At 53.3% G+C, this 19,275-nt stretch overlaps 7 protein-coding genes across 7 annotated transcripts; 5 read left to right on the top strand and 2 right to left on the bottom strand.

Moving 5' to 3' along the window:
* Positions 1 to 227: 227 nt before the first annotated feature.
* On the top strand, positions 228 to 3,605 carry NCS57_00371900 (uncharacterized protein; the record flags this gene model as incomplete). Its single annotated transcript, XM_053053703.1, has 3 exons — positions 228 to 2,651; positions 2,705 to 2,795; positions 2,857 to 3,605. 3 exons carry the CDS (start codon positions 228 to 230, stop codon positions 3,603 to 3,605), a joined length of 3,264 nt encoding a protein of 1,087 aa, XP_052915863.1.
* A 2,645-nt stretch (positions 3,606 to 6,250) lies between these two features.
* On the bottom strand, positions 6,251 to 8,259 carry NCS57_00372000 (Zn(2)-C6 fungal-type domain-containing protein; the record flags this gene model as incomplete). Its single annotated transcript, XM_053053704.1, has 3 exons — positions 6,251 to 7,590; positions 7,646 to 8,151; positions 8,216 to 8,259. 3 exons carry the CDS (start codon positions 8,257 to 8,259, stop codon positions 6,251 to 6,253), a joined length of 1,890 nt encoding a protein of 629 aa, XP_052915864.1.
* Positions 8,260 to 8,762: 503 nt separating this feature from the next.
* Positions 8,763 to 10,058, top strand: NCS57_00372100 (Beta-lactamase domain-containing protein; the record flags this gene model as incomplete). Its single annotated transcript, XM_053053705.1, has 1 exon — positions 8,763 to 10,058. One exon carries the CDS (start codon positions 8,763 to 8,765, stop codon positions 10,056 to 10,058), a length of 1,296 nt encoding a protein of 431 aa, XP_052915865.1.
* Positions 10,059 to 10,668: 610 nt separating this feature from the next.
* Positions 10,669 to 11,875, top strand: NCS57_00372200 (Glucosamine-6-phosphate isomerase; the record flags this gene model as incomplete). Its single annotated transcript, XM_053053706.1, has 4 exons — positions 10,669 to 10,848; positions 10,912 to 10,944; positions 11,002 to 11,547; positions 11,606 to 11,875. The coding sequence occupies 4 exons, from the start codon at positions 10,669 to 10,671 to the stop codon at positions 11,873 to 11,875; spliced, it is 1,029 nt and encodes a 342-aa protein (XP_052915866.1).
* Positions 11,876 to 12,541: 666 nt separating this feature from the next.
* Positions 12,542 to 14,577, bottom strand: NCS57_00372300 (MFS domain-containing protein; the record flags this gene model as incomplete). The annotated part of the gene is made up of 12 exons (XM_053053707.1): positions 12,542 to 12,721; positions 12,774 to 12,838; positions 12,886 to 12,999; positions 13,058 to 13,210; positions 13,262 to 13,404; positions 13,456 to 13,658; positions 13,714 to 13,778; positions 13,831 to 14,109; positions 14,161 to 14,262; positions 14,316 to 14,352; positions 14,406 to 14,435; positions 14,506 to 14,577. The coding sequence occupies 12 exons, from the start codon at positions 14,575 to 14,577 to the stop codon at positions 12,542 to 12,544; spliced, it is 1,443 nt and encodes a 480-aa protein (XP_052915867.1).
* Positions 14,578 to 15,421: 844 nt separating this feature from the next.
* On the top strand, positions 15,422 to 16,755 carry NCS57_00372400 (SIS domain-containing protein; the record flags this gene model as incomplete). Its single annotated transcript, XM_053053708.1, has 5 exons — positions 15,422 to 15,617; positions 15,672 to 15,813; positions 15,878 to 15,904; positions 15,957 to 16,446; positions 16,498 to 16,755. The coding sequence occupies 5 exons, from the start codon at positions 15,422 to 15,424 to the stop codon at positions 16,753 to 16,755; spliced, it is 1,113 nt and encodes a 370-aa protein (XP_052915868.1).
* Positions 16,756 to 17,379: 624 nt separating this feature from the next.
* Positions 17,380 to 18,830, top strand: NCS57_00372500 (uncharacterized protein; the record flags this gene model as incomplete). The annotated part of the gene is made up of 4 exons (XM_053053709.1): positions 17,380 to 17,428; positions 17,487 to 17,835; positions 17,892 to 18,025; positions 18,082 to 18,830. 4 exons carry the CDS (start codon positions 17,380 to 17,382, stop codon positions 18,828 to 18,830), a joined length of 1,281 nt encoding a protein of 426 aa, XP_052915869.1.
* Between the last annotated feature and the right edge of the window lie 445 nt (positions 18,831 to 19,275).

A 19,275-nucleotide genomic window follows, 5' to 3' on the forward strand; every position in this document is an offset into this window, starting at 1 on the left:
GGAGTTGTAAGTACCGCCCGCCGAGATGCCCGCCTTCAGTCACTGGATGGCTGATATGAGAGTGTGTCTGCATGTGGGATATAAGACCTCTTGACCATGGCATCGTCGAGTCAGGTTTCAGCCTGCCAGCCTTGACCCAACCCTCCTTCTCTTGTTTCTTTTTGTCATTCTTTTCCCCAAACAGTCCTTCTTTATTACCATTCACTCACTCATTACCTTTCACAAACATGCGGCCCTCTTTGGGGTTGGCTGCGGTTGCCCTGCTCTTCTCCGGAGCCCAGGCCGGCATCCCCCGGCTGTTTCCCCGAGCCGAGACGGATGCCACCACAACTCCCGAGCCGGAGACAACCACTTCTCACTTCCCTCTCCCCTTTGAGAGCAGCTCTACCGAGACTGTTCCTACTACCGACACGGCTGGCCAGGTTGGTTCAACTAGCGGAGAGGTTTCTTCAGAGACCGAGGCTGGACCTACTGAGACCGCCGTCCCCACGACCGACATCTCTATCGGACCTGGCGGAGAGGTGACCATCCCTGGTGTTATTACTGTCCCAAGTGCCAGTCTTCCTACTGGATTCCAACCCACCGGCACCGCCGCCTTTGTTGGAGTGGGCCCTGCTGCTACCAACGCGGCGAGTTCCTTTTCCGACGTCGCTGCTGCGGCTTCGGCCATCGCCGCCAACCCATCTCCCTCTGTCGAAGATATCGAAGCTTTCCAGAAGCAAGCCCAGGATGAGTTTGAAGATCTCTCTCACATCGATGCTCAGCTCAAGCAGATTGACCTGGACAGCCTTAGCGAGGATGACTCCCACAAGGTCGAAAAGTCTATTGCTGGATTAGCTGCCCTTCTCGCCTGGTACTCGACGCAGCTTTCAGCCATTGCTCCGGTTGTCGCCACACCGGCTTTGGCGACTGGAGTCTTTGCTGAACTTGCGCCGGCCTTTGCCGCCGTTGCTGCTGGCGAGCTCTTGTCAAACGCCTTGGACGACATCAAGGACTTTGACAACGATGATGGCGACAACGACGATGACGACGACGAAGACGACGACGACGACGATGATGACGACGATCAGACAACTGATTCTGAAGACAAGCCGACAAGCACTCAAGAAGAGTCAACAGCCATGTCATCAACCGAGACCACTACCACAACCTCCAGCACAGGCAGCTGCAGCGCCCTCCCTTACAAGCTCGAGCTTCCCGACGAGATTGACGAGGCCGATGGGACGGATAATCCAGAAGAGATGAAGCGGTCTATCGCAGGACGAGTCTACCTCGAGGAACGCGCCGTCCTTGTCAAGAGGGCACGAAGCCCCTTCTTTGGAGACTGCAAGCCCGCCGAAACCCCCAAGTTCCCAAGCAACCCAAATGCCAAAGGCCTCGACCAGGCTGAGCAGCACCCCAGGGCCGGTACCAACGGGAACTATAAGAGGGATGTGCAGAGTTGGTATGATCGCAAGGTGCGCTGTGATGAGGACCTGAGGCCTGGCTGGGAGCAGATCAACACGGCCGAAGTCAAGGCGCAGGAGAACGGACTCGCCAACTTCAACGTCGACCACGTCTGGGAGCTCAAGTTTTTCACCGATTTCTTCGAGACGCAGCTTCTGCCGGGTAAAAAGAACAGCAACCCCAAGCTCACCTGTGACGAGTTCAACGCCATCTTCCCCAAATGCATTCTGACCACGGTCGTGAACCAAGTCCCGGGCCCTAATAATGCCGAGTTTGTTGCTATGCAGCGAGAGCTCAACAACATGAAGGGCGCATTCTTCAAGATTGGCGAACTTGAGCAGCCTGGCTTCACTGCGAAGTTTGCGGGCTCGACTGATCTCAAGATCGAAGCCCTACAGACTATTGGTATCTCTGTCGACATCTTCAACCAGGGGCCTGTCAAGGCACTCTTCGAGAGGACCAATCAGCGACTGTACAACACCTTCCGAGGCATCGACGACCGTGTGCGAGACAACGAGATTGCCATCTCCGGCGGCGAGTTCAGCTTCGCTGAGCTGTACGAGAGCTTCATGGCTGACCGTCTTGACCGCGGAACGGCTGAGGCTTGGCAGTTTGTGCAGCACTGGAGTGCCGAAATTGAGTCGGACATCAAGGAGCTTGACCCTGACGATGAGGATACCCAGAAGCTGCTAAAGAACTATGACGGTTTCGCAAAGAGCCCTTACGCTGTCGAGGGCCATTATTCGTTTCTCGCCAATAGGGATCTGGCGGGCGCTGGTGGAGATCCTGTGACGTTTGCCAAGCGGGATCTCTGGGGACGAGATGGCTCATGCCCTTTGAACCAGCCGGAGTCGACTAGCGAGGAGGTCACATCTACGGCTGAGCCGACCAGCACTGAGGAGGCTACAGCTACCACCACCACGACGGAGGAAGCCGCCGAGACAACCACCACAACCGAAGAGGTTGTCGAGACATCTACCAGCCAGGAAGCCACGTCTACGACCTTTTCCACTGCGACTACCTCCAGCCAAGCTGCTGAAGAAACTACGACGACGGAGAAACAAGAGTCTACGAGTACCCAGAAGAGGCCCAACGCGCGGACGGTTACCACCAATGGCATGGTCTGCGTGCTGATTGAGGGATCAAACAACCCCGTTTGTCAGCCTCTCGAGACACCAACTCCTAACCCTGCTGGAACCAATGTCGTAAGTACCAACCTCGAAGTTCAAATGCGAAAGGTAGCTAACAAGTTCAATAGCACGTTCAAAAAGGATGCATCCTCATCAACAACAGCCCTCGATGCGCTTCCGATGCAGGTGCCATCTCCAGTGTCTACGAGAGCTCCTACAGTACGTTGTTTGATTCCAAGATCACAAACGCAGAATAAACTCTAACCCTCATTCTCAATAGACGTTGCCTCCAGCCCCGACGAGCCCTACAGCACTGTGCTAATCCTGTCCGGCTTCGACGCCAACAACGACAACCACCTTCACGCCACTGCCACTTGCCAGCTCCAGGCTCGCTGGCCCGCCAATTATGGGGATGTTACTTTCGGCGAGGACGGTTGCCTCTACGATGCTGGGAACAACAAGATCTTCGATCAATGCTGCAGCTCTCCCGACCCCAACAACAGCGGCCCCGCTACAAATCCCTACGTCGCTCCGGCCCCTGGTGATTCCTCGCAGGATCACGGCAATCATGACGGATCTGCCATCTGCAGGTCCATCTCTAAGGATACCTGTCTCCTGGCCGCTTCTCGTTACGTCGACGACATTGTCTACCACCAATACACCTCTGCCGTGTGGCCCGATGACACTGGAAAAGACATCGCCAATATGATCTTCCCCATCGCCGGCCCAGCCATCGAAGATTTCTTTGGCATCAACTACGGCTGCACGGTCATCTGGACTTGCGACAACGACGATGCCTTCTCCCGGGGTATGACGGGCAAGCAGATCAAGGACTCAATGCTCAACATCTACAACCTCAACGGCGCCAAGGGCTGCGGAAGCACGTATCTGAACAATGGATGTCACATTACTGTCAATGGATGCAACAACTGCGAGGACAGAGGTCGTGGTGGTACCATCTGGAACCCTTATGATGTTGCGAGCGGGTCGTATGGCGACGCCAATGATGGGTTTCCTCCTCGGCGATAAGGAGTTGGTCGGTGACGAGGGAGATGGCTAGCATACTGTACATTACCTACGCTTTAAACTTCTCTATAGATATTATTACACTTTTACTTTGAACCATCTTGGCCATTGTCACTCATCCTGGATCGAGCACTAACAGGAAGAAATGGCCAGACTTCCTTTAGAGAGAGGGGAGGAAGACCTTGGACAGCTGGCTAAGTGTAGTTGCGGAGTTTCAAGTTGTTGTAGGTACTGACAATGGGCCGTACAATCACGCCTTGCTAGGTGCCTGGGCGGTTCAAAGATAATGCAGGAATGGGTTTTGGAGGATTGCGCAAAGAATGAGAGTGAAGGCACCAATTGAATGCAAGAGAGCTTGGACGGCAGGACAATCACATGTATCAAGAGCACACCACAATCAGGTCCCAGAAAGCCATTCATTTGTATTAACCCATTCCTTTCTCTCCTCTGTCCCAGTTGTCTGGCCCATGGATCTCGTGTCGCAAAGGAAATGCAAAGAGTATCTAGCCATGACAGGGTATGTTAGCAGCACGATCAAGACCTGCGTGAATCCAGAGTTGGTAGAGCAACATACCAAATGTGGCTGTAGCGCTACCTACGGCGACAAGAAAGTCTCATCATGGCCATGATGCTAGGGGCCCCTCTCTGTTAAACGTAAGCAGCTTGGTCAAGGTTTAGGTCTGGGATACTTGCCGGAGCGGGTTTGCATGAGCACCCATGCCGCGGGGAACCATCATCGGCTGGGTATGAGCTATGGATGAGATGTGAGCTGCCTGACCAAAGTATGAATGGGTTCTTGGTGATAAAGCTTATCGGAGCATTGCTGGCATCGGGCGACGAATTGCGAGAAGATAGGAAGCGGTTGTCGATGATGGAATCAAGAAGAGGCAGCCTTGAAGCGGGTGTAGAGTCCTTCGGCGTCCTCAAACCGTTCTCGAACACATCCAAAAGCAAGAATAGGCTTATCTTCAATCTCATACTCTGACACGCGGTCATCCTCATCGACTCTCGCTGTAGTCTCCGTGCCGTCGATGGCCCACTTGCAAATGCGGCGTCGGGCCGCGTTGACAACCAGTTCACGGTTGTACTTGGTGACCCGCTCGCGCTTGTCCTGGTCGTACTTTTGTATGACCGAGACCTGCAAATCCACCACATCGTCAAATTCGTCAGTGAGCTTAACATCGTACTCGCTGCAAGGCTTGCCGTTCTCATCTCGGAAGAGAAACCCCCATCTGTCGCCGCCGTCCTGACAGTCCACTCCACCCCAAATGTCGTGACACCAATCATCAACCCAAAGTCCATTCATGGGAATGTCTGAGTACGGAATCAAAACAAAATCCAGGAAAACAGGCGCGCCAGCTAAACGGGGGCCTCGACCATCCGGGCTGTCACACCGCAGCACGCCAGCTTGAACGCTTGTGTCTTTGAGGCGGGGGGACGCAATTTCGGGCGGGTTGTTTTCCTTGTGATCGGATGACCAAGACGCAAAGATCTCTCCAAGGAAATCTTGGTAGGACGGGGTCTCCCCAGACTGTTTGCGGAGAGGCTTGTGGGCGGTGATGAACAATTCGAAAAGGTCCGCCAGGTGCATCTTTTCGTCTCTGGTGAGATCACTAGCCTTGAGGATCATAGTGTTGGGGGGACGTGACTCCTTCACGTCGGTGTCGTTGTTGACAATGTCAACTACTCGTTGCTGCTCCCTCTCGGGAGTAGCATCCTGCATGGTAACGTCGCCAGACATGGTGATGGACGATGAGATGGTAAAGACTACTGAATCGTTAGATTTGCTGCAGATGATAGATGGGTACAGCTATGAAAAGATTGTCCGCATACCGAAAGGTGATCGTGCGAGGTGCGGTGTTGGTGTGGATGTTGGAGGTTGAGATTGGAGATGGTGAGGGAGGTGGAAGAGAAAGAAAAGTGCGAGATGCCTCAAGAAGAACAGAATCAAAATTTAAGCGAACCTATGCCCTAATTCCATCAGTTTCGTGAGCTTTCTGTGTTTTCACGCGTTTGCACTGCTGTTTGACCGGCCGGCACTGTTGTTTGACGGGCTGGCACTGCCATGGTCTTGGGTAAATAACCGGAGGGGAATGCAGACGGAGCCGCATCAATGAGAGAACAATAGACAACAATAGAAATAGGTAACAAGCATTAAAAATATCCAGATACAGTGATGTCCATTGTCTATTGGTTCCGGAATTGGGTCTTTAACTTGCACCGACGATCTTCAACCCCCCCTTTTCTCAATCCCCAAGTTGCCTCACCATCCCAGTTCTATCCTTGATCTCTAGCTAGAAAAGAACAGTTCCGCGAATGGCAAATAACTATTCGTGCTATAATAAGATCCTCAACCATTCCAACCGTCCGCCATCATGTGAAAGTGACTGCATAGGGACAAGACATTGAAAACCACAACTCTGAAGCCTGATGATCCTGAACAGCCGATGCCCTTCTCAACGATACAGACACCCATGGTGTTATAAATCACCTCTAAGTATATTTCAAGGGGGTCATCGCCGAGCGGCCGGTGTGAGGGGTAGCAGAAACCAGTTTGGGCGCAGTGGTCCGCAGTGTATAGTGATGCCGGTGCTGCCAATGCTCAATGACTCCATGCTTCCTCACCACAAGTTGTATCTTCCGTTTAACTAGTTATCTAGTATTTCGTAGCTAACCTGTGCTTCACCAGTCCCACCAGCTGATGTCAATAAACACGCTGGCGCACTAAACCCATAAGGCCATCCATTAGAGAGTTGCAGCCAGATCGATTGCATGTCAATTAGCTTAGCCGAAGTGTCGCCCGTGGCAAACTTTATGGAAGCCTGTAGATGTGGCAGGGAGATGAGTGAAGGATACCCATCTCCAGGCTGGGGTCGGAAGTCATCGGCGGAATCATCATCAGAATGGGGCGATCCCGGGCTGAGCATGTCTTCGTGAATCTCACCCCGGTAGCCAGCCTTATACAGGGTCTTCATCACGTTGAGGGCTATCAGCCATTGCTTGGCGGCCTTCCACTCGGATACCCACGAGGATATGAGATGCTCGGCTAGTTGGAAGTAGGTCTTGGCTTTCTGCTGGATGTCTTCACCTGAATAGGATTCATCCTGGGCGTATTCAAGCCAGAGAAACGTGTTGGCGGCAACAAGCAGTGAGGACGCAACCCAGATGGTCTGTAGCGAAGAACGGCCAAACGTGCCTCCTTGTTCTTGGTCCGCTAGATAAGAAAGCATTTCCCCGATTTTCAGGGCATTCGAGACGCAAATGTCCAGAAGTGACTGCTCCCTGTGGAGGTAGGACCATCCGGCGCCGTCGACGAGGTCACAAAGCTGGGTGTACATGGCTAGATGAGGCAGATAACATTGATGGGCAACACAGGCAGCGCTGTGAAGCAAAAAATGCATGGCAACAAAGGTTGTTCCCGCACCAAGAGTACACTGATCATGGAAATTCGCGGTGCTCCAGCAGAGGCTAGGATGTAGTGACTCGACCCAGGTCTGAAGCGCATGGTACCGAACGGCGAGGATGCTTCGGGGATCCGTGGGTGCAAACTTGTCCAGGTTTCTCCGCGAATACACAGCAAAGTCGGCCATATCGCTCCAAAGACAAACCGTCTTGATAAGGTACGGACTCAAACCCAAGTCGGATGGACGGCGGTAGGATGCAAGATCACCAAGAGTGACGCCCCTGGTCTCCTCATGATAGACCAGCGATGCATCATTGCTGGGAACGGGTATCCCGACATTCTCGAGGTCAATGGTGCGATGTTTGGCGAGGAAATATGATAACGCTCTGTCGAAGATGAGACAAGCCCAGAGCGTGCGTCGGCGGACTTCCTGCTCCTTGAGGCTGTGCTTCTTGTGGAAGTCCTTGTTGAGGCGCATGATTTCAGCCATCCTGATAGCTGTTCCAGCAAAGAGCCAATGACGGGATCCAGAATTGGAGAGGAGTTCGGCTTGGGCAAGCAAGAGGTTGCCCTGGATGTTGGAGACTACAGTGTCGAATTAGCTCTCGGCTCGCTAACTCCCATGCCGAAGAGTGCTTACCGGTCGGCTGATCCGATGACATCTTTGCCAGGAATCGGGCTTGTTGAAGATAGTGCTTGGAGACGGCAGCGCCGGTCGGAAGCTGGAACAGGGAGAGTGCATCCTGAGATTCGAGGTAACGACCGCAGAGAGCGACAACAGTGACTGAAAGAAGAGGATTCTGCATGCATTTCTGCTCAAAGTCCGGTCGGTGATCAAAAGAGCAAAAGTCGTTGGCAAAGTGGCGATCAAAGAAGAGGCCTAGGCACGCTTTGAGGCCGTCGGAGGTGATATCGAGAGGCTCTGCGTCGACGACGGGCACTCGCGCGACTGTCTGAGGCGTCTGGGCAGTTACCCTGGGCTCTGGGATGACGTCTTGAGGCTCTTGGACGACGGAACAAGGCGTCTGGGGTGCTGCTCGGGGCTCCTGAGAAGTATCTGGAGTGGACCAGACGCATGCAGTGCCCCTAGAAGCGCATCGCTTGCAACGAGGGCGGATGCCGTCACACTTGGACTTGCGACGGCGACTGTATGCCAATCAGGGTCTAGATTGACAACCAAGGGGCCTCAAGAAGTTTGAGTGGAACATACCATGCATCGCATGCCTGTGGAGTCCTTAGAAATGTTCGGCGCATGATGTCTCGCGCGTCAAAGCTGGAGGTGAGCGGGAAACCCGAAGGTGCGGATATGATGGGGTTATAGTTGCCCCAGCCAGCATGGGCTTCTCCCGGCCGCTCGGCTTTTCCGCTCCGAGCCCTCGATAAGCCTAGACACGCCGACCAAGGATAAGAGTGCCCCCGGCCAACTTCCTCACGTTATCATCAACCCAGCAAAATTGACTGGCCATGACTCGCATTGGGATTGAACCTGGGGCGTTCGCGGCCTTCAACCTGGAGTGGAAACATTCCTGGCTATCAAATGCATCGAGAACGTGAGGAGTCTGGGGTAACGTCGAGATAGCGGATTACCCGACAGCTTGGATAGCACGTCGATAGGCAGGGGAGCGACCAGGTGAAGGGCATTATATCATTGATCAAGTCTCCTCTCTTGGCCCGATTCTGATCTTCAGGGCCATCGTATCAACATTGATATTCTTGCCTTTCAGATTCAAGGGACTGTTGCCCATCAATCCGTCTTCATGAAGTTTCACACTGCTCTGCTGGCCGTCTTGGCTGCTACCCCAAACCCTGCCACGGCCGATTTCGTGCTCAGGCATGGTCAACCCTCGTCAGTCGGTATGCTGGCGAAACCACTCAAGGACATGGTAGAGAATATCACCGAGTACAGCAAGCCAAGGAACTACGGCGACGCATCCCACAATGAAGTCCGAGCTGTCGAGCCCGGATCTGCAAACATTGTGGCTCGTCATGGAGTCATAGTGAGCGCCTTTGCTACGGGCAAGAGGAATCTGTACGCCGACGCCAATGGCACCCTACTCGATCCGGCAGACCAGGAGGATGCCACTCTGGACACCGTCTACGATCTTGCCAGCATCTCGAAACTGTTTACCGCAGTTGCTGTGCTTCGGGAGGTTGATTCTGGCCGCGTCAAGCTTGAGGAGAATGTCGCTACCTATCTCCCCGAGTTTGCAGCTAATGGCAAGGGCAACATCAAGGTCATCGACCTGCTCACCCACACCAGCGGCTTGATGCCCTTGCCGGTTCCTGACCTCTGGAAGTCGTACTACTCGTCAATCGACGAGCGAGTTCACACACTGCTCACTCTGGCTCCTCAGGAGCCGCGCCGCACCAAGTTCCTCTACTCCGACATCGGTTTCATGACTCTGCGCTACCTCCTGGAGCGTGTCACTGGCATGAACCACGAGCTGCTCATCTATGCGTACACAATCCCTCTGGGTATGCGATCGACCTTCTTCAACCGCGGCAACCTCGAAGGCCCTCTCAACCCCTTCCACAACCGCACTGCCCCAACTGAGTTTGAGATCGAGGCCCAGGGTCCGGAGGAGCCCAAGCGCCCACAACCCGTCCGTGGCACTGTCCACGATGAGAACACTTGGGCGCTCGGCGGTGTGTCGGGCCACGCAGGTGTCTTCTCCACGGTGGGCGACGTCGCCATCTTCTGCCAGATGATCCTGAACAACGGCATCTACAACGGCCACCGGGTGCTGTCTAAGAAGGCCGTGGATCTCATTTTCACCGACTTCAACGCCCAATTCCCCGGAAACAACTATGGCGCTGGTTTCGCGCTCAACCAGACATACACTCAGGGAAGCATGCAGAGCATGAAGACCGCTAGCCATGCGGGCTTCACTGGAACCACGCTCGCCATCGATCGTCCCTCTGGTACCTTCTGGCTCCATTTCGCGAACCGTGTTCATCCCAGTAGACATTGGGCCACCAACAACCCGGCCCGACGGGCTATGGGTTACTGGGTTGCCAAGAGCCTGGGGCGAAATGTGCCATGGCCGAACTAAGCGCACGTGGGAGATTCACCCAAGAGAGAAAGACTTCGCACAGGAATTGAGCGCAATGGGTTCAACGGATGGCGCTACATTGCATCCACCGGTTGTCCATCACTTTGTGAAGTAGGGGTCTTTCTGATATGTCTCCGTGAGGGTGCGAAATGTTGAGAGATGAGGGCAAGCCCGTTTCTATTCGCGTACATAGTTTGCATAGATTCGAATATACTTTGATCTTCACGAAATGGTCTACTTCCCTCCCCTTGTCAGCAAGGGCTTAAGTTGGATGGGTGGCCATCTGGTCCGACCAGCAATCCTCGGTCACATTCCCTGCTTCTTTCGACCCTTAATGCTGTATCCGACTTGCTGGGGCTGATTGATTCGAACCCGACATGTGGAGTCGGGTCGTCGGATAAGCCGCCAGCGCATCGGATGGATCGTCACACTCCCAGCTCTGAAGCCGAACTTGCGTTCCCTTTCGGGTAGGGCCAGTAATCATCCAGCAAAGTGAGTTGTTTCGTACGTTGAGATGGCCAAAGGATTGCCTCAGAATGCTTTGTGATATTAAAGCGGCCGCGCCGCCCGGCGTTCTGGAGATGCCCTCAACGCAAACCACATAGTAATCATGAGACTCATTGTTCGCGATACCAGCACGGAGACGGCCGAATATGTCGCCGGCTATATCCTCCAGCGCATCAAGGAATATGATCCAACCCCCGAACGTCCATTCGTTCTGGGCTTGCCAACCGGTGGCAGCCCTACCGAGGTCTACAGGCTTCTTGCCGCGAGCTACAAGGCTGGCGAGGTACGTAGACATGGCGCTACTCATATCTGGTCTGGGGTCTAGGGCTGATTGAGACTTTGGCAGGTTTCATTTGAGAATGTGGTCACCTTCAACATGGTAAGAAACGGTTCGCTTCCACGTGTCGACCACATGTAGCTGAGCTTCGGCGCTTAGGACGAGTACGTCGGGATACCACGAGACCATCCGCAAACATACCATTCCTTTATGTGGACTCACTTCTTCTCTCACGTCAACGTCCGCCCTGAGAACGTGCACATACTCGATGGAAATGCCCCCGATCTCGAGGCCGAATGTGCGAGGTTCGAGGATCTTATCCAGGAAGCAGGAGGCATTGACCTGTTCCTCGCTGGCATCGGTGAGGACGGTCACATCGCCTTTAATGAACCTGGATCCAGTCTTGCAAGTCGAACCCGGGTTAAGACGCTAGCATATGATACGATACTTGCAAACTCTCGTTTTTTTGGCAACGATGTGAACCAAGTGCCTCGAATGGCGCTCACGGTCGGTGTTCAAACCGTCCTAGACGCCCGAGAGGTGGTCACGTTGGCTCTTGGCGCGCGCAAGGCCGTCGCCCTCCAGAAGTGCATCGAGGGAGGAGTGAACCACATGTGGACGCTGTCGGGTCTTCAGCTACACCGACACTCGATGATTGTGGCCGACGAGGATGCAACACTCGAGTTGCAAGTCAAGACGGTTAAAGTGGGCCTGCCACCAACCCTCGACGGATGATCTGCAAGTCTCTAACACAGTTTTACAGTACTTCAAGTCCATCGAACAGATCGCCCGCCAGCAAGGCTTTGAGCAGGGCCTGCCGAGAGGTCTCTGCAAAGGAAAGGGGGTCAACGGAGTCCATGCCAATGGCTCCGTTGTGGTGAATGGGGTTCACTCTCCGGTCGCCCTGAAGCCAGCGAACATCGATGCTTACTTGCTTCGGGCTAATAGTCCTGTTCTTGCTCAGCCTACATCCAGATCAGTCACACCGGAGCCCACCCTAGACAGTATGGGGTCTCGTGTCGCCCGAACGTGATAGTGAGAAGGAGGGAACTATATTTTCAGCGTCAAGTTTAACATAGGGTACAAGACTGTGCATAGGGGAAATCAACTTGGGTGCATATTACAAAGACAAAGAATTAAGGATTTATGAGATAGAATGACACATACCCTGGCACCGCACTTTATATTTGACCCAAATACTTTTACTCAGTTGGTGATATGACTCAGGGAGGCCGGAAAAGTGCAAAAACTGTAGCCTGCTTGACACCTGTGCTAGAAGTGGCGATTTCATCGCGAGAGTTCGGACCGCTCATGCCCTCAACCTACCAATTTGTATGTCTCAAGACCAGACTCCGTGGATATCTCTGTAAGCCGAGTTCCATCAGGGATCTCATGCAGGGGTGTAAGAAAGAAAAGTAATTCCGTCTCCCGAAGGAGAATTTCAAAACGTGGATCTTCAAGAGCTGGTCCCTTGACAGGTTGTCCACTCACTATAAAATGCGAAACACATCATACATGTCTGATCGCCTAATAACGGACTATTGGTGATACCACAGTCCCATTGAAGCAAGGTCCCGATTAGGACACCACTCTAGGTTGCATGCTGCCTGTGTACCCAGTGCTCTGCTCTCAGTTATCACGGCATCCAACAGCCGGGATGTACCTAGGTAGGCATGTGCAGCATCTGATGCAAATCACCTCAGAGCTCCTTACGCTCCTTTTCAGGCACCTCGTCGATTCCTTCTTCCATCTTGGAGTCTAGAACAGGGTGCTCCGAAAACATCCGGGCGGTTCTCCTGTCCTGCCACCAAACGACGCCAATCCATGCCGCGAGACTGACGGAAACAACCACCATGGCGATGGTACCCTTTTGGAAACCCTTTGTTCTTTGGTCAGCATTTGGTTATAGGGTTAGGGAACGGACAACTCACAGTGGCTGCGTCCTTAACGGGATACAGTGTGATGCCCCAGAAAGAGAAGAGTACGGAGGAGGCACCTGTGCATTGTTAGTAGATGTTGACAATTAGATAGGAATACACTGACCGTTCATGGCGTAGAGGATCACAGCTCGTGCGGCATCATCTCCGTCTCGGGCCAGAACTTTGTTGGCCCAGGTGAAGACAACTGGCTGAATCAAGTAGGCAGTTCCAGCAAGGTCTACATCAGTCAGCAACACAAAATTTAACAGTTCGAGGAAGGGGTCGAGGAAGCGTACAGAAGGCTGCCATCTTGGCCGCCGTGCCAACCATATTCCAGCAGAGCAGGACGACGCAAGTGATGATCTGAACGCCGCAGGCGATGAAACCATAAGGTGCATGGACTCCTGTGGCGTCAATTGCCACAGAGGTGCACAGCGTAAGAACAATACCTAGGTCAGCGTTAGATGTGTCCACCACAGTCCATGGGACCAGTAACATACCAATTGCAGTGATTCCAAGAGGGTATGTGTTGTTCTGCGGCACAGTGAACAGGCCGGAAGCCTTCATCCAGAGGACCATGCAAGTCTGAGTCGAGTAGGCCTCAAGAGCACCGCCAAGCATCCAAAAGATGGTGAAGATCCAGCTGGATTACACATTAGTGCAGGCTCGAAGATATCCAGTGGAAAATACTCACAAGTTGGGAGTCAGCAAGACTCTCTTGATGATGGAAACTCCAATCTTGTGACCCTCAGGGTTCTTGGGTGGCAGGCGGCTCAAGGCGAGCTCACGCTCGTGGGGCTTGAGGTAGAAGGCCTGAGTGGTTTCAGGAAGGTCAGGGAAGAACATGAAGCCGAAGATTGCCACGGGAATGGTAATAATGCCGTCGATGATGAATGACTGTCGGTTTCGTTCAGCAAATCAAGATGACACAGGGGTAAGGATCAAGCCTCACCCATCGCCAGCCAGGCAAACCTGAAACTCCATCCATAGTCTTCCAGATAGCCGTCATCAAAATGCCTGGTAAGGTGGGTTAGAATAGCCTGGACAGTTGGTGAGTAGAGCTACATACCGGCAAACATGGTACCAACCATGCCCGAAGCCTGGAAAAGTCCAACTCGCTTTCCGACCTCGGGGCCCTTGTACCAACTTCCGATGATGTACTGTGTGCCGCTGTATGTAGAAGCCTCAGCAATACCTTGAAAGAATCGCACGGCAGCGAGCTGGGAGAAGTTGTTACAGGCGCCGCAAACCATGGTCAAGGCGGCCCAGACGAGGGTCATCAGGGGGAACCAGATGCGAGGGGCAACCTTCTGGATGACAAGACCGTGAGGGACCTGACCGATGATGTCTTTGTCTTGTTAGAGGATTATCTTGTTACTTCTGCCAGAGGAGATCTTACAGCCAACAGCAAGACAGGTGACCAAAAGGTTGTACTCGTCACCCGTGAGGTTGATGTCTTCCTTCATTCCAGAGACGTAGGCATTTCCCAGCACAGCGCGGTCTGCAAGATGTCAGTCAAGAGACCCTTGATCATGGGAGATCTGGAAGACGTACCAAGGTAATTGAAGAAGAATGCCACACAGCAGTACGTCTATAACACCCATGAGAAGAGTTTTCACACGAACATAGCTAAGGGCCGCATACCAGAATGAAAAAGTCGACCTTTTGCAGAAGCTATAATTGACCATCAGTCCACAATGCCCTTGCTCGCTATAGAGTCATTTCCATGGATGGGTATGCTGACCTTTCGCTCCTCAGGGGTGTCAGGCGCCTCGCCCCAGACGGCGATGCGCAGCTTGCGAAGACCTTCGCCCATGATGAATTGATAATTGAAAGACAGTCCGAGAGCAAAGTTGGAAAAGACTCAGAAGTACCCGCAAGTGTTGACCTGTCTGAGGAGTGAAGAGCGTCGAGGACAGACAGGCAGTCTGGCGACTTGCATGGGTTTAATAGGAAGTGACAACTCGGCCTCACATCCGGGGAAGGCCTGTTATCAAGTTAGAGTGAACTTGCGGCTTACCACCTTATCTTGGAACGGATTGGAGCACAGATACCTAACCACCCTCCCCCAGTTTGAACCCCGCAAACTAAATCCTAGCGCGGAGACACAGTGGGAACAGCTGAGTTCCGAGGTCATGGGATGGAACCTTGCATTACTCGGGGTAAAGGCTTACTCTTTCCAGGTCTCCAGTTGCCACCAGCTGGGGGTTTCTCTCCAGTGAACAAACCATCAGGAGTGACAGTGGCCCAGCCGGCTGAGTCTTCGGCCGTCGTGTATGCTCTCAAGGGTTCTGCTCTGGTCCACTTTAGCTCAGTTGACCATCCCATTGTGGAGTCGATTAAGCTGGCGTGGTTGCATCCGCCCCCCGAGTGCGGCGGCGGATAACCCGACATTTGATACAGCACCTTTTTGATATTGACGAATCCATCCCGTTCGGCATGCGTCTGACAAGGATCCCACAGCTCTGTAGGGTCGGAAGCGGCAGATTAGTTCGGGAGTCTCAGGGCTCCAGAGCAATGGCCTCGTTCGCTTGGAGATGGTTTGGTGTCCTTTGCAGCTTTCTTGGATATTTCATATCTTCCACTTCCATCAACCTGGCGTTGATAACGCATATCTTGGTTCCACGTGTTGAGCTGGCCTTATCCACACTTCTTTCAGCATGTCTCCTTCAGCTGTATGTGAGGCCTCGCCCGAGAGCCAAGGTTCGGTGAACGGCCATAATCATGACGGCTTTGCGGCTGTCAAGTCTAGCAATGGCACCGTCTCGCTTGCAGAAAGTCTCGCGGGGCTCCAGACAGAGCAGAAAAACTCGAAAACAACAAATATTGATTCCATGAGTTCACTAGAACTATGTCGTAAGCTTGACTCCCTCGGTAAGCGCGGGAAGATACTGACAATTAACTGCCTAGGCGTTATCAACGAAGAGGATGCCTCGGTCGCACAAGCAGTTCAGACCTGTCTTCCACAGATTGCCGATGCTATCGATATTATCGTGCCTCGTCTGTTGAGTGGCGGACGAGTCATCTACACCGGAGCAGGAACAAGTGGGAGGTAAGAGAGCAAGCCTAAGCTGACTTTCACTTGGCGATCCCTTCTGACATTGATTGACCTTCAGGTTAGGCGTTCTTGATGCCTCAGAAATGTGAGTAGTGTTCCCCCCTTACCTCAATTTTCCGCCAACTTACCTGTGATAGTCCCCCTACGTTCTCGGCCCCTCCTGGACAGTTCGTCGGTCTGATTGCTGGGGGAGACTACGCGATCCGAAACGCTGTCGAAGGCGCCGAAGACTCGGAGGAGTTGGGAGCAACAGACCTCGCAGAACTTACGCCGCCGCTCAGCAAGAATGACACTCTGGTGGGGATCGCCTCTTCAGGGAGAACTCCCTATGTACTGGGTGGCTTGAAGTACGCCAGCTCCATCGGAGCTGCCACGGTCGGGCTGGCGTGCGTCAAGCCCAGCTCACTCGGGTCCCTCTGCGATGTTCTGATTGAGTGCGTCACTGGGCCCGAGGTTGTGACGGGCAGCACTCGACTCAAAGCAGGCACTGCGACGAAAATGGTGCGTATTCTCTGCCCTGTCTTTCCTGTCTTCTTTTTGTCCCACCAGCTCATCATGACTTACCAGATTCTAAACATGATCTCAACCGGTTCGCAAATCCGCACAGGAAAGACATTTGGAAACTTGGTGAGCAGGCTCCAGGATTCAAAATCCATATGCAAAGTCTAACATTGAAAGATGGTCGACTTGAAAATGTCGAACGAGAAGCTGCAGAACCGGGCTCGCCGAGTCGCCCGGATGGTAGTCCCTCCATCATCGGCCCTGGATATCGAGAGTGAAGAGGTACTGGATGCTGTCCTCGCCGATTGCGATGGTCAGGTCAAGCTCAGTATTCTCGTAGCTACCCTAGGCTGCTCGCCAGCCGAGGGACGGGCCAAGCTGGCGGCTGCCTCAGGGTCGTTAAGACAAGCGCTGCAGGGAAATGTAACTGACTGACACTGAAACTGCTCGCTGTCATTTTCTTTCCTGGATGTTTATATAGAGTAAACTGCATAGAATAGAATCCTTTCTTTGTCCCATGGGTCCAATATCATTTCAATCGACTAGACTGTACGAGACTCTGCAACAAACTTTAGCTAGGTGGTGAAGCACCACATGGGACTCAACACAAAAACAAGCCTAACACGGTCACCTTGTGAGTGTAGACGAGGTGAGTATGCCGGCCATGGATCCCATACAGTCTCCAATCTCATTACCAAACCCCCCCAGCTGTCGGGTTTTCCGCTTATTGAGGGACTTGATCCGACGCCAAAATCAGCTTAACCCCGCGAGGGGACGCGCGGAGAAGCCGTTGCGCGGCGGAGACCTAACCCCTCCCCAGACCCCAGAGTAGACCCCCATCCTCATCCTTGTGGCAACGTGAGAGACCTGGCATATTCAGGTTTGCATGGAATACTCACCATCGGGAGAATTGGGCTTCACAGACACACTAGAAGATCGCCTTAACCTAGACCCTTAAAAGGTTGGGTGCCTGCTGCAAAACTGAGCCCTACGTCTTTGAGTCCCAGTTTGTGAATTATCCGATTGATTAGTCAAATATTCCGTTACCAAACAATCGACATGGTTGCTCTCAACGTCCTCGGGCTCAACTGCGGCACAAGCATCGACGGTATGTGTTCCACTGTAGAAAGCGGCCATGGTGGTGATGCACGCTGACAACGCCGTAGGCGTCGATGTTGCGCACTGTCGCATATCCTCTGTAGACGCTTCAAATGATATAAGGGTGCAAGTCCTGGCATACACCGAAGTCCCCGTAACCCCTGAGTTACGGTCTCAGGTCCTTCGCCTATGCCGCCCCAACCAAGAGGGCGCGGCGACTTCCATGGCCGAGGTCTGCGATCTCAACTTCGCACTCGGTCGCGAGTTTTCTCGCGCCGTCAAGGAATCTGGCGTTGATCTGTCAGAGGTTGACATCATCGCCAGTCATGGACAGACTCTCTGGCATCAACCACTGGGCGAACATCGATCAACACTCCAGATGGCCGAGCCTGCTGTGATTGCTCGTCAAACGGGAAAGTACGAACTTTTGAATGGCAAAGACCATTGTTGTTTACTTGCTAACAAAGGGCTAGGACTGTCGTGAGCGGCTTTCGAGTCGCTGAGCTTGCTGCCGGACGCCAAGGTGCCCCGTTGGCAGGCTTCTTTGAAGCAGCTCTACTCTCTGACCCGAAGGTCACACGCATTAGCCAGAACATCGGAGGAATAGGTGTGTAGAGCCTCATAGTGGAGCGATGAACCCCCCTGCTGACGATCCCGGTGTAGGGAATGCAACCGTGCTGCCGGCATCGAGCGCGACACAGCCTGGGAAGTTAGAGTCGACATACATGGCCTTCGACACTGGCCCTGGAAATGTCTTTATTGATGCTGCCATGCGCATTCTAACTGATGGCAAACAACACTACGACCGTAATGGAGAGCTAGGTGCCAAGGGCGAAGCAGACATTGACACTGTTGTTGTCAATGACTACTTAGCCAACGAGCCTTACTTCCAGCTGAAACCTCCCAAGACTACGGGACGTGAACTCTTCTCTGATGACATAGCCAAGGCCCTGGTCAGCAAGTTGAAGGATGCGGGCAAGACCCCGGAGGCCATCATCGCCACCATTACGCGGATCACCGCAGAGTCTATCGCAAGAGCCTACGAGCAATACGTCCTCCCGCATCTCGGCAGGGATGGGAATATCGACGAGATTTACATCTGCGGCGGTGGAGCTTACAACCCCAACATTCTCAAGCACCTGCAGCAACGGTTTCCCAAAAGCCGAGTGTTGAAGCTCGACGATGCACCAGTGAAGATAGATCCCAGCGCCAAGGAGGCCGTATTGTTTGCAGTCCTGGGCTTCCTCGGGGTCTGTGGCCGTACGGTTCCCGTCGCTGCCGACTCGGAGTCGATGGATCCTGCCATCATGGGGGTCGTCACTCCAGGAGATAACTATCGCAATTTGATGAGAGCTGTGGTTGAGGACTTGGAATTCAGTAGCAGAGGCGTCTTAGGGCGCATCTTAATGTAGTTGAATTGAGTGTTCTGTTCTTTGCCCTCCCCTGACCCTACACCTGTGAGCTATGTTTTCTCGAACTTGGGCGCGAACTCTCCAGTTGAGCAGAAGAACTATCCCAAGCACTCGGCAGAAGTTTAGCCATGTCTTGGGTACCGGGAAACCCGATATTATGCCTGAGTATTTAGCTTTGATCTGGTGCGAAATGTTCCCTGAAGTGGCCTTGGGCTGTGAAGAAGAATAATCGGGTGGAGGGCAAGTGGTCGACATCCTGCCCATCTGCCCCCATGGGCCCGACGCGATATCCAGCTCCCTGGTTATTTTGGGCCATCATGGTTCAGAAGACGTAGTTTAATTAAGGGATCAAAGTGGTATCCAGCCGCGGCTTGCCAGATAATGCTATCGGCGGAAAACCCGACCGAGTCCTGGTCCTGGAGTTCTCGAAAACCTACCAAAGCCC

Source organism: Fusarium keratoplasticum, chromosome 3 (assembly GCF_025433545.1).
Source record: "Fusarium keratoplasticum isolate Fu6.1 chromosome 3, whole genome shotgun sequence".
Classification (NCBI taxonomy): Eukaryota; Fungi; Ascomycota; class Sordariomycetes; order Hypocreales; family Nectriaceae; genus Fusarium; species Fusarium keratoplasticum.